This window comes from Podarcis vaucheri, assembly GCF_965113315.1.
Source record: "Podarcis vaucheri genome assembly, chromosome: 12".
Lineage (NCBI taxonomy): Eukaryota > Metazoa > Chordata > Lepidosauria > Squamata > Lacertidae > Podarcis > Podarcis vaucheri.
In genome coordinates, this window is record NC_138750.1 from 53,675,579 (window position 1) to 53,687,293 (window position 11,715).

The 11,715-nt window shown below is 42.2% G+C and overlaps 2 protein-coding genes across 4 annotated transcripts in view; one reads left to right on the forward strand and one right to left on the reverse strand.

The window, feature by feature from the left end:
- GALNT11 (polypeptide N-acetylgalactosaminyltransferase 11) overlaps nt 1-11,715 on the reverse strand; it is a 243,969-nt gene that overhangs the window by 192,841 nt on the left and 39,413 nt on the right. The window lies entirely within an intron of this gene.
- KMT2C (lysine methyltransferase 2C) overlaps nt 1-11,715 on the forward strand; it is a 143,986-nt gene that overhangs the window by 128,048 nt on the left and 4,223 nt on the right. For all 3 annotated transcript variants that reach the window (XM_082192087.1, XM_082192088.1, XM_082192089.1), the window contains 11 exons: nt 372-519; nt 996-1,174; nt 1,282-1,418; nt 2,092-2,344; nt 2,801-2,940; nt 5,020-5,127; nt 5,954-7,073; nt 7,535-7,671; nt 8,327-8,469; nt 8,749-8,917; nt 11,330-11,446. In XM_082192087.1, coding sequence (XP_082048213.1) covers nt 372-519; nt 996-1,174; nt 1,282-1,418; nt 2,092-2,344; nt 2,801-2,940; nt 5,020-5,127; nt 5,954-7,073; nt 7,535-7,671; nt 8,327-8,469; nt 8,749-8,917; nt 11,330-11,446 — 2,651 coding nt within the window. The remainder of the gene's footprint in view (nt 1-371; nt 520-995; nt 1,175-1,281; nt 1,419-2,091; nt 2,345-2,800; nt 2,941-5,019; nt 5,128-5,953; nt 7,074-7,534; nt 7,672-8,326; nt 8,470-8,748; nt 8,918-11,329; nt 11,447-11,715) is intronic.

An 11,715-nucleotide genomic window follows, 5' to 3' on the forward strand; every position in this document is an offset into this window, starting at 1 on the left:
GTTGCAGGATGCTTACACACCGTTTTTGTACAAGAAAGAACAGCTTTAAGTTATAGGGCTTGTTTGGGTGCTAGCTAACCTGCATGTTGCCTCACTGCCAGCATCTAGCCCCTCTGCCCCTGATGTCGCTTACCCTGTTGCTTCCATCCTACCCAGCTCCTCATAAAGTGGGCATGAGCTTCCCTCATCCTTTCATTTGTATGCGAATGCTGCAGATTTTCACAACTTCGGCTACTGACTGAAAGTCTAATTAAATGTAAAACAAAAGAAGTCTAAGTTGAAGTTAGGATCCATTTTTTTGACACACACCCCCTTTTATAGGTCACTGAATATTTGGGTCATTTGTTTTGTCTGTTCTTGCTGCATTTCAGTTACCAAAGCTCTGGGACCGAAGCAGTTTCAGCTGCCTTTCAGACCACAGGATGATCTGTTAGCCAGAGCCATGGCTCAGGGTCCTAAAAGTGTGGATGTTCCTGCTTCTCTTCCAACCCCACCTCATAACAATCATGAAGAGCTGAGGTAGATATTTTCTCTAATTATTTTTTGTTTTGTTTTGTGTTGGGTATCTGTTATCTTAGGTGCTCCATGATGCTGCTAAACTCTAAATAACCATGTTACTGAGAAGTAAGTCCTATTGAATTCAGGTAAATTGGATCATACATGGCAGATGGTCATCCAACCTCTGCTTAAAAACTTCAAACGATGGAGAGGTCTCCACCTTCCAAGGGAGTCCATTCCACTTGTCAAACAGCTCTTACTGTCAGAGCGTTCTTACTGAGGGTTAGTCGGAATATCCTTCCTTGTAACTTTTGGGTCCATTGGATGGGTGCAGAAGAAAACAAGAAGCTTGCTCCACCCTCCATGTGACAGTCCTTGAAATATTTGAAGATGGCTATCATATCTCCTCTCAGTCTCCTCTTTACCAGGCTAAACATACCCATTTCCACTTTACACATCTATATGTGAAAAACATTTCCAATTATTTTCCCTCTCAGGGTTCAGGATCCTTGTGATGACAGAGACACTCCTGACAGCTTCGTTCCTTCCTCCTCTCCCGAGAGTGTAATGGGCATGGAAATAAGTAGATACCCTGATCTGTCAGCAGTAAAGGAAGAGATGCCCGAACCTGTTCCATCCCCCATCATTCCAATTCTACCTGCCAGTACTGGAAAAGGTATTGCCAAAATATTTTCTAGATGTTTCTACTAATTTCCCCACTGGCATGTTCATGTGCTTCAGTTCCATGCATATTTAATTTTGTATCTCTCCCTTTAATTGAAGGTTCAGAAGAAAAAAGGAATTATATCAAAACAGAGCCTGGTTCTGGCTTCTTTGGCTCTCAGCTTGGTCCTTCTCAAAATGGTCCAAAATCTGGCCTTGTATCCATAGCAATTACTTTACATCCCACAGCTGCAGAGGTAAGGAAATTTCCAGTGAGCTACATGTATCTGTGACAATGTTGTGCCCCATGTCCTGCAGATGTCATGGCTATTTTATTTGTGTTGCAGTGCAACAGTTGTTGTAAACTCTGGTTATTAGTTTCAGTGCCGTTTCTTTAAATTGTACATCTGCACTGAAATACTTCCCACAAACAGTTTTTCGAAGAAAAAGACACTTACTTAGATTGCGGAGGGCTGGGTTCACAAATTCCCAATTTCCTTGTTTTATCACATGCTTTTTGAAGCAGCTGCTTTCCTTGATTTAATAATAATAATAATAATAAATAAATAAAAATAGTTTAGGTGCCTTCTTAAAAAAGAGAAAACAAGGGCATCTTACTAATGTAATCCTGGCCAATCAGGGATCATGTAGCTAGTGTGTTGATGTTGCATCATCAGGCAGGCAGTCAAATTTACTGTCATTAAGCTGAACAGAAGTGAGCCCAGGAAGCATTGCCCTCAGTCTGCCATTTGGAGTGTGTGCAAATGTGTGACCTGTTTTATATCCCTCCCACCCCAAAACTGGGCGAGAGCATTCAGGGGAGGGGGGAGGTTGTTCTGCGAAGCATCCATTTCAGTGCAGTCCTCTTTTAAGTATGTGATGAAGAAAAAAGGTGGTATGCACTTGTCCTTTTTCCTTTTCCCACTCTAGAATATTGGCAGTGTGGTGGCTGCATTTTCCAATCTTCTGCATGTCAGAATTCCAAACAGTTATGAAGTGAGCAGTGCACCAGATGTTCCATCCTCTCTGGGAATCATGAACTCTCACAGAGCAAATGTAGCCTTTGAGTACAGGCAGCACTTGTTACTTCACGGTCCTCAGGCAGGCACTGTAGGGCCTCCTGGACTAACAGGGCCTTACGGACTCAAACAACATAATATGCCATTTCCCCCAAGTGGTAACGGTGAGTAAGGATATATCTTTTTTTGGTTTTGTTAATTGTAGGGGGTTTTTTTTAGAAAAGGTGGCAATGAGTTTAATCCATGGTGAGAAAATGACACTGTGCTTCATTTTTCTGTCTCCTCAGTAATACGAATTGTGTTCTGGTGAGAGTGACTAGGCAAAACCCATACTTGTGGAAGATTATTCAGGGGCAGATATTTTGTCACATTAAACTGCAGTGTAAAAATGTGTAAACAGAAGCACTGTAAAAAGAATAGGGTGGTATGAAGGGAAAGGGCAAAGTAGGTCCGCAGTGGTGGAAGGTGTGTTGCTGTGCAACAGTTGTAGGGAAATTGTGCTTTAAAAATGAAAGCAATTATTTGGGGGAACATGCACGCCCATGTTAATACTTACACTGAAGTAATGCATATGCTCTATTCAAAATGGCACTTTGTAACTTGTTGGTGTTCTTGTTAAGTCTTGGCAGGCTATAAGGCACACAGTCCACATGTTGCAGATGGTTCAGGGTTGAGGTCACAGTGGTGCTCTCATTGTAAAGTCGTAGTTCTGGGCAGTGGAGTACGGAAATCCTTCAGTGATCTACCTTTCCTGAAACAGGTACTACTGTGATACCCATTTGTCTATTATTGTTTTTTGCTTTATAAGGTTAAACTACAAAAAGAGGGGGTCAGGTTGATTCCTACAGTTCATATACCTCACATTGTACAACTATTTAATTATTACTGTTCCTCATTTTGGAGGTTGGTAGAATTCAATAGAGATTTCTCTTTCATTAACAAGTGGTCTCTGGCAAGTTAGAAATAACTCAAAAAGCTATTGCAGAGTAATAAGGTTTTATCAGTTGCAGAAGAGAGTTCATAATTTTAAAAAATCTTGCTCTCATTTTATTTCTGCTGTTTCAACAGTTCTATAAAAATAAAGATCCCTAGGGATTCTCTAGCCTGCGAATAAATACCAGAGTGCTTCAAAGTGGAAATTTCAGAAGTCTCCATGCCTCCATACTAGCACCACCAGCCAATTTATCTTTCCTTGAAATTCTTTTCACTACCAAGTAGTTTCGTACAATCAAAATCATATGTAAAATAATGGTAGTTTTAGTATGCAACTACAAGCCAACACGCCAGCATTTCTTGCTACAAATAGTTCATAGTGAAAGGGCTGTGTGTCTTAAATTAACATTCTGAGGTGCAGTGTGAACTATTTTTTACATCAAGAAACAAATGTACCATATTTTTCTGTGCGTAAGACGATGTTTTTACCTGATTTTTCCCCCCAGTCAAAATTTGGGGGATGTCTTATAAACGGAATGTGAATTGGGGCAGGGGGGGAGCTTTGCTGCTGTCAAGTGACATGGCGCTTTGCTCATGCTCAAAGTCACTCTTTACCCCTCTGGCAGGAGTGAGCCTGATGCATGGAGCCTAAGCTTCATGAGGCATCCTGTAGAAGCTCCTCTAGTGCAATGCTGAAGAGGACGCCTCGTCACCCTGCGCGGAAGGCTCTGCTCTGCTGCCCCTCCCACCTTCCAAAACTTTCGCCCAACCTTTTCTGCCAAAGTTCCAAAGTTTGGTGATGTCAGCGGTACACTGAAGGTGTTATTTGGGAGGGAAGCAGGCGGCTACTCCAGTTCTGGCACCCGCCTGCTTCACCTTGCCTAGTCCACGGAGAGGTGATCGGCACGCAAGAGCCCCTGGATCCACTCCCAGCTCCAGCGGCTCTGATCCTGGAACCTGGGCATTGCTGCTGCTGCTGCTGCTGCTGCCACGGTCTCTAGGCAGAGCAGGATTGGGCAGGTTGTGGCTTAGGTTGCAAAGAGCTTGACCACAACAGACTGGCCCCCTCTCTTCTACGCGCCAGCTCATTTTGATCCTGCACAGTTTTTGCCTTTGCTTGAAGGTGATCTCCTCGCAAAAGCTCCCCCTGCCACTCTAACTGAAAGAAAGTATCTGAAGAGGTGTGCATGCACATGAAAGCTTATACCCAGAACAAACTTAGTTGGTCTCTATGGTGCTGCTGGACAATTTCCTTATTTATTTTATTTTATTTTGAAAGAAAGTTGTTTTGTTTGATGTTTCAAATACTGATTTTTTAAATTTTGGGTTAAAAAAATAGGGGTCGTCTTATTCATGGGGGGTCTCTTATACACAGAAAAATACGATATTTCATCAACTCACATTTATGTAATTAGCAAAGTCTTGAGTTATAAACACATTGACATTACTAGCAACATAAGGGAATGCTTTTCCTAGTTCATTCTGAATAAGATTTGTTCTCTAAGATTTTGTATTAACATAAGAAAAGGTTTCTACATGTAATGGGCAGCTTGGTTTTTCTAATTTACTATACAGTGGTGCCTCGCAAGACGAAATTAATCTGTTCTGCGAGTCTCTTCGTCTTGCGATTTTTTTCGTCTTGCGAAGCACGGCTGTTAGCGGCTTAGCGGCTATTAGCGGCTTTAAGAAAAAGGAAACAAACTCGCAAGAACTCGCAAGACGTTTCGTCTTGCGAAGCAAGCCCATAGGGAAATTCGTCTTGCAGAACAACTCAAAAAACGGAAAACTGTTTCGTCTTGCGCGTTTTTCGTCTTGCGAGGCATTCGTCTTGCGAGGTACCACTGTATGTATTAAAAATGAAATTTCCTGAAGTTCATGTTTACGCTCTTTGGCTTATTATTTCCAGGATTCTAGAGAGAAGTCTGAAAGAATGGAGAAAGACATTGTCTTCTGTAGCAACAACTGCTTTGTTCTTTATTCAGCATCCATGCAAGCAAAAAGCTCAGAAAGCAAGGTAATTCCCTGTGCTGCTGCATTAATAAAATACACAATAAATATTAATTGAAATATATAAAGTGATTCAGTTTCTTTCAAAATTCTGAAGCTAGATGAAATACTGTATTCTGATTTTTTAAAAAAAGTTTGCAAGATCCATCTCTAGTGTAAACAAAGAGTAGCTTTCATCTCAGTTAACTGCAGAAGATTAAATCAGTACCTGTCCCAAAAATTTCAGTTTTGTTGCAATAGAGGGTACAATATATTAAGCATGCAGCAGATATTCCCAGTGCATTCTAGCCATCATTCAGTGACATACATATGCATGATACATCCCATGATACATTCAGAATATTTGGTGCCATCAGAATCTTATCTTGGGTGGTGTTTTATGATATCATTTTCAGGTTGTCTCCCTGGAGTATCAATAACTCACTAACTTTGATTCAGGTATCCTAGGTAACTTTGTTCTGTTAAAACTTTCTGCTTAAAATTGCAATCTGACGTGCCTGCCCATGAATAAATTTGCTTGTAAGTGGAGAAGTATATCATTGCAAACATCAAGCCGGCATACTTACCTGCAAGTAAATCAGCCTTAAGTTTCTAAATTCCTAGCACATGTCTTCTAAGCATTTACTGTTATTATTAGTGTTACTGGTCTACCACACTGCCTGGGAAGACACAGTACCAGGAAGATAATAAGGTTTCCTCTGCAAGTAAAATAGGATGTTGCTGGTTCATGCATTCATAAATACCATAATACATCATAGGCATCTGACTTTGAAATAATATTGACCAAACATGTTTTCCTTGATTCCATATTTAATTGCTCTATTATTTCTCAGGAATCAATTCCTACCTTGCCACAGTTTCCATTGAAGGAGGCAGCCCCGAAAGTGTTCCATCAGTATAACAACAACATCTCTACGTTAGATGTGCACTGCCTCCCTCAGCTACAGGAAAAGATTTCTCCGCCTTCCTCGCCCCTTATCACCTTCCCTCCTGCTTTTGAAGCAGCCAGAGTCGAGCCAAAACCAGATGAGCTTAAGGTAACAGTGAAGCTAAAACCCCGCCTGAGAACTATACCGAATGGTCTGGATGACTGTCGACCAGTAAGTAAGAAATGGAAAGGAATGAAGTGGAAAAAGTGGAACATACAGATTGTGATTCCTAAAGGAACATTCAAACCGCCTTGTGATGAGGAGATAGATGAATTCCTCAAAAAGCTGGGCACAACCATTAAACCTGATCCAGTGCCGAAGGACTACCGAAAGTGTTGTTTCTGTCATGAGGAGGGCGACGGGCTAACAGATGGACCAGCAAGACTTCTAAACCTTGACTTAGATGTTTGGGTCCACTTGAACTGTGCTCTTTGGTCTACTGAGGTCTATGAGACACAAGCTGGTGCCTTAATCAACGTGGAGCTCGCCCTGCGAAGGGGCTTGCAGATGAAATGCATGTTCTGTCACAAAATGGGCGCCACCAGCGGCTGTCACAGGTTAAGGTGCACCAATATTTATCACTTTACCTGTGCCATTAAAGCACAATGCATGTTTTTTAAAGACAAAACTATGCTTTGCCCTATGCACAAACCAAAGGGCACTCACGAGCAAGAACTCAGCTATTTTGCAGTCTTCAGGCGGGTATACGTCCAGCGGGATGAAGTCCGACAAATTGCCAGCATAGTCCAACGGGGGGATCGCGAGCACACCTTCCGGGTGGGGAGCCTCATCTTCCACACGATTGGCCAGCTGCTGCCACACCAGATGCAGGCCTTCCATTCTTCAAAGGTGCTCTACCCTGTGGGTTACGAGGCCAGCCGGTTGTATTGGAGCACACGCTATGCCAACCGCAGGTGTCGCTACCTGTGTTCCATTGAAGAGAAGGATGGTCTTCCCCTCTTTGTGATCAGGATCATTGAGCAAGGCCATGAAGACCTGGTTCTTACTGACTCAACCCCTAAAGGTAATACGGAATCTTGTGAAAGTCTTTGGCCTAACTGCTAGATGTGCATTTCATTGTTTACGTTCATTTGCTATTTCTAACTGGTTACTGGAAGCCATTAGGCCTATTGCATGTAAGTCCACTTCACACGAGCTAACTCGTCAATGCACAAATGACTTTTTTGTAGCAAATGGTGAGTACCCATGTCAGTATTGTATGTGATGATCTCCATGCTATTTTGCCATGTGTGCGCGCTGTGTTCATCATATAGGACAGTCAATACACAGTGTATACATGGTTTCCCATGCAGAAGTGATATTGATGTAAAGAATTCATCTTGGGAGCAAGATGTATTCTTAGTATTTTAGAGCAATCCTAGTGTTGCATCCAAAGTAGATATGACTTTAAACAAGTTTATTGTGGTGATTTGTTTTTTCTCTTGCATTTATTTTGTGATTCACTGTAATTTTTATCCTATGCAGGTGTTTGGGATAAAATCCTAGAGCCTGTTGCTTCAGTAAGGAGGAGTTCTGAAATGCTGCAGCTATTCCCCGCATATCTAAAGGGTGAAGACCTTTTTGGTTTGACTGTCTCTGCAGTGGCTAGGATTGCTGAATCGGTAAGGGGTCATGTGGCTGTACTAGGCCAGTTCTGGGCTTGTTACTCTTTAGTAGTAAATCATTGTCTGTCTTAGACACAACAGTTTTTTATGCAATGCATGTAACATGTGTCCAGGCTCTTACCTATTGAAAACTTGTCATAGAGTCTGAAGGAAGAAATGGTTCTGGTATATAATTCTGTGCCATAACTAGCATAAAAATGTAGTCAGTGAAAAGCCCTGAAGCAGGCCTTTTGGCCAGGGTTATAGGCTCACTTTCAGAGGTTTAGAAACAGGAAACAATGGTTTGGTGTGGGGTTGCCTACCTGCCTGCCCACCCCACCTCTTTCTCTTTTCAACACTTATGGCAGCAGGTTTTGCAGGTAGAAGTGTGCATGAGTAGATACTATGTGAGTGGGCAAAGCACCAAAGGACTTATTGAGCATTGCAGACTAGGAGAGAAAAGGCAGGGTTGGGTTTGTACAATCGGTTTGAGGAACTGTGCTCTTAAAGAAAAGCAAGAAGGAAAAAGAAGGCAGTTTTGTAAAGCACTTCACTGAGTGCTCTCTCTCTTTGTGTGTGCTATTCTAATTCCTAAACCTATTCCTGAATCAGAGAACATTTATTTGGCTATTCTGCAACTGCATTGACATGTGACTCCTTGGTGTGTTTACAGCTTCCTGGGGTTGAGGCTTGTGAACATTACACCTTCCGGTATGGCCGAAACCCTCTCATGGAACTTCCTCTTGCCATCAACCCCACAGGCTGCGCCCGCTCTGAGCCAAAAATGAGCAGCCATGTCAAGAGGTTTGTGTTAAGGTATTTTCTTTTAAATTCACATAGTACAGCCCAGGGTTTATAGGCTGCGTAGGATACCTGTGCTTCTGTGTGCTGCTTACAAACCCTGTTGTTGTTGGCTGTGTATGTGCATGTCTGAGCCAGGGGAGCTGCTTTGTTGTCTCTGCTAGCTGGCTTTGAATGTCTGTCTGTCTTTTGAGTTTGTTTTTAAAAAAACAACAACCTCTAAATGTCATAAAATTCAGAGAGATCTTCAGTTTTCCTTCTTTGTCTCTTCTGTTATATGACCCACTACTGCAGGCCTCATACCTTAAATAGCACCAGCACTTCAAAGTCATTTCAGAGCACAGTTACAGGAGAACTGAATGCACCTTACAGTAAACAGTTTGTTCATTCAAAGTCCTCTCAGTACCGAAAAATGAAGACCGAATGGAAATCCAACGTCTATTTGGCACGCTCACGTATTCAGGTCAGTTGCAACAACTTTGCTGTGCAATGCATTCATTCTTTTAAAATTTTGCCACTGTCTCTTCCAATCAACCATGAAAACAATATGAAGCCATGGTCCAGCTCAGATTAAAATCAGGCTCAATGTAAGTTGTATAGCATACTTTGTTCTGTACTGGGCTAGGGGGAAATTCTCTGTGGGAGGAGGAGCTAGTAATAGCTTCATTGTTATGAACTGATCATTACTTGATTAAATTTGACCTTCAGGCTTCTTGTAACCTTCACAGTGGTGGAGGGTCAACACTAATGGTCTGCTTCCAGAGGATGATGAATCCAGACGGTTTTCTAATATCTTCGGGGGAAATGTGTGCTGCTTGGAATATAGTTTCTCCAAGTCAGCCATCTTGGTCTCAAGGCAACAAACATCTGTTCAATATGCAGATAAGCTGTACATGTGACAGTCTATAAAATATACTATCACCACCACTACTGGCCTTCTATCTGCATATTTGCTGTTGATGTGTTAGTTAATTTGGGAGTTTGGGGTTTGTTAGGTCACAAAGGGGGTAGACAGAGTAGTCTGCCTTGCTCATCTCGGGCTGCTGCTAAACTTGCTTGGCCGGTAGATGATTGGCTCCACAAGAGAGGAGCCCCAATTATGTAGACAGAGTGGACCTGACTTCTGTTATTCATGAACTAGTGACATCCCAACTTTGCTATTGCATATAGGGCTGCCTTTGAAGATTGCTAGAACATTTCCATTAGTGGAAAATATCTATCAATGTGGGCCAGATGGCTGGTAAAATATACTGTATTTTTTGCTCTATAAGACTCACTTTTTCCTTCCTAAAAAGTAAGGGGAAATGCGTGTGCGTCTTATGGAGCGAATGCAGGCCGCGCAGCTATCCCAGAAGCCACAACAGCAAGAGGGATTGCTGCTTTCACTGCGCAGCGATCCCTCTTGCTGTTCTGGCTTCTGAGATTCAGAATTTTTTTTCTTCTTGTTTTCCTCCTCCAAAAACTAGGTGCGCCTTGTGGTCTGGTGCGTCTTATAGAGCGAAAAATACGGTATAACATCAATAAATTTCATATACAGTGGTACCTCGCAAGATGAATGCCTCGCAAGACAAAAAACTCGCTAGACGAAAGAGTTTTTTGAGCTGCTTCGCAAGACGATTTTCCCTATGGGCTTGCTTCGCAAGACGGAAACGTCTTGCAAGTTTGTTTCCTTTTTCTTAACACCGTTAATACAGTTGCGACTTGACTTCGAGGAGCAACACATAGAACGTGGTGTGGTAGCCTTTTTTGAGGTTTTTAAAGACTTTGGTGATTTTTGAAGCTTTTCCAAAACTTTCCCGACACCGTGCTTCGCAAGACGAAAAAAATCGCAAGACGACAAAACTTGCGGAACGAATTAATTTCGTCTTGCAAGGCACCACTGTACTGGTGTTGATCTTTAAAGGAGAAAGGAGCCCTTCATACTTGCCTGGGCCCAGAGATCAACTGTGGAGACCCTGCTGTTAAGGCCTGCCTGTAAGATCAATCAGATTGGTGGGCATAAAGAATAGTGCCTTTAGTGAGAGCCAGTGTGGTGTAGTGGTTAAGAGCGGTAGTCTCGTAATCTGGGAAACCGGGTTCGCGTCTCCGCTCCTCCACATGCAGCTGCTGGGTGACCTTGGGCCAGTCACACTTCTTTGAAGTCTCTCAGCCCCACTCACCTCACAGAGTGTTTGTTGTGGGGGAGGAAGGGAAAGGAGATTGTTAGCCGCTCTGAGACTCCTGAAGGGGAGTGAAAGGCGGGATATCAAATCCAAACTCTTCTTCTTCTTCTTTATGGTGCTAGCCCTGCACTCATGGAACTTCATCTCAATAGCTCCTTCCCAACTGCAGGCCTTCAAAGTGGCTTTATAAGCCTATTATTTTCAAGCCACTTACTCTTAAAGATGTTATGATCTCACTGATTTGAAATTGTTTAAATGTTTTAGCTGATATTAATCATACGATGCTTGCCTGTTGCTGGACATGCAGCTGTTTTTCGGGGCTGTTTCATATATGTGATGTATTTGTGATCCTGTATTTTATTAATATGTTGTATTGTGGCTTATGTAAGCCACTTGTGAGGTTTCTTGCCTAAAAGACTACATGCAATTTACATTATGAATAGCACTTGTGTACTGGTGGGCTATGTTAGTGTTATTTTTCCCCTTGCTGATTTGAGCTGCACTCTAAACACCCTTAAACGGGAGTAAACTCCATTGAACATAGAGGGACATACTTCTGAGTAAACATGTCTAGGATTGACTGTAAGTTTGCTAAAAAGCATCAGTTCTGTCGTGTAAGTTCTTGTACCCTAATGCTAAACCATACCAACATAGTGTTCAGGTTGTGCACTCTGTTACTGAGATATTCCTAAAGCATCTACTATTCTTTGTAGGGCCTGGGCTTATATGCTGCTAGAGACATTGAAAAGCACACCATGGTCATTGAATATATTGGAACCATCATCCGCAATGAGGTAGCCAACAGGAAAGAGAAGCTTTATGAATCTCAGGTATTACATAAGGCAACTTAACCTGTTTCTAGAACTCATGTAAGATAGTCAAAAATGTGTGAGCTCTTCTCCAGAGCAAACAGCTATAGCTTTGTGAATGCTGACATATATTACAGCTTGGATCTGAAGCACTCAGAACTGTGTCTTCCAATAGCAGGAGCACCTGGTGTTTCTGGAGAATTTCAAAAAATGGCTCAAAGTATTAACAGATGTTCATTGTGCTTCATAAACATTGTGTGTGAAAAATGTGTGTTCGTGTCCATATGAAC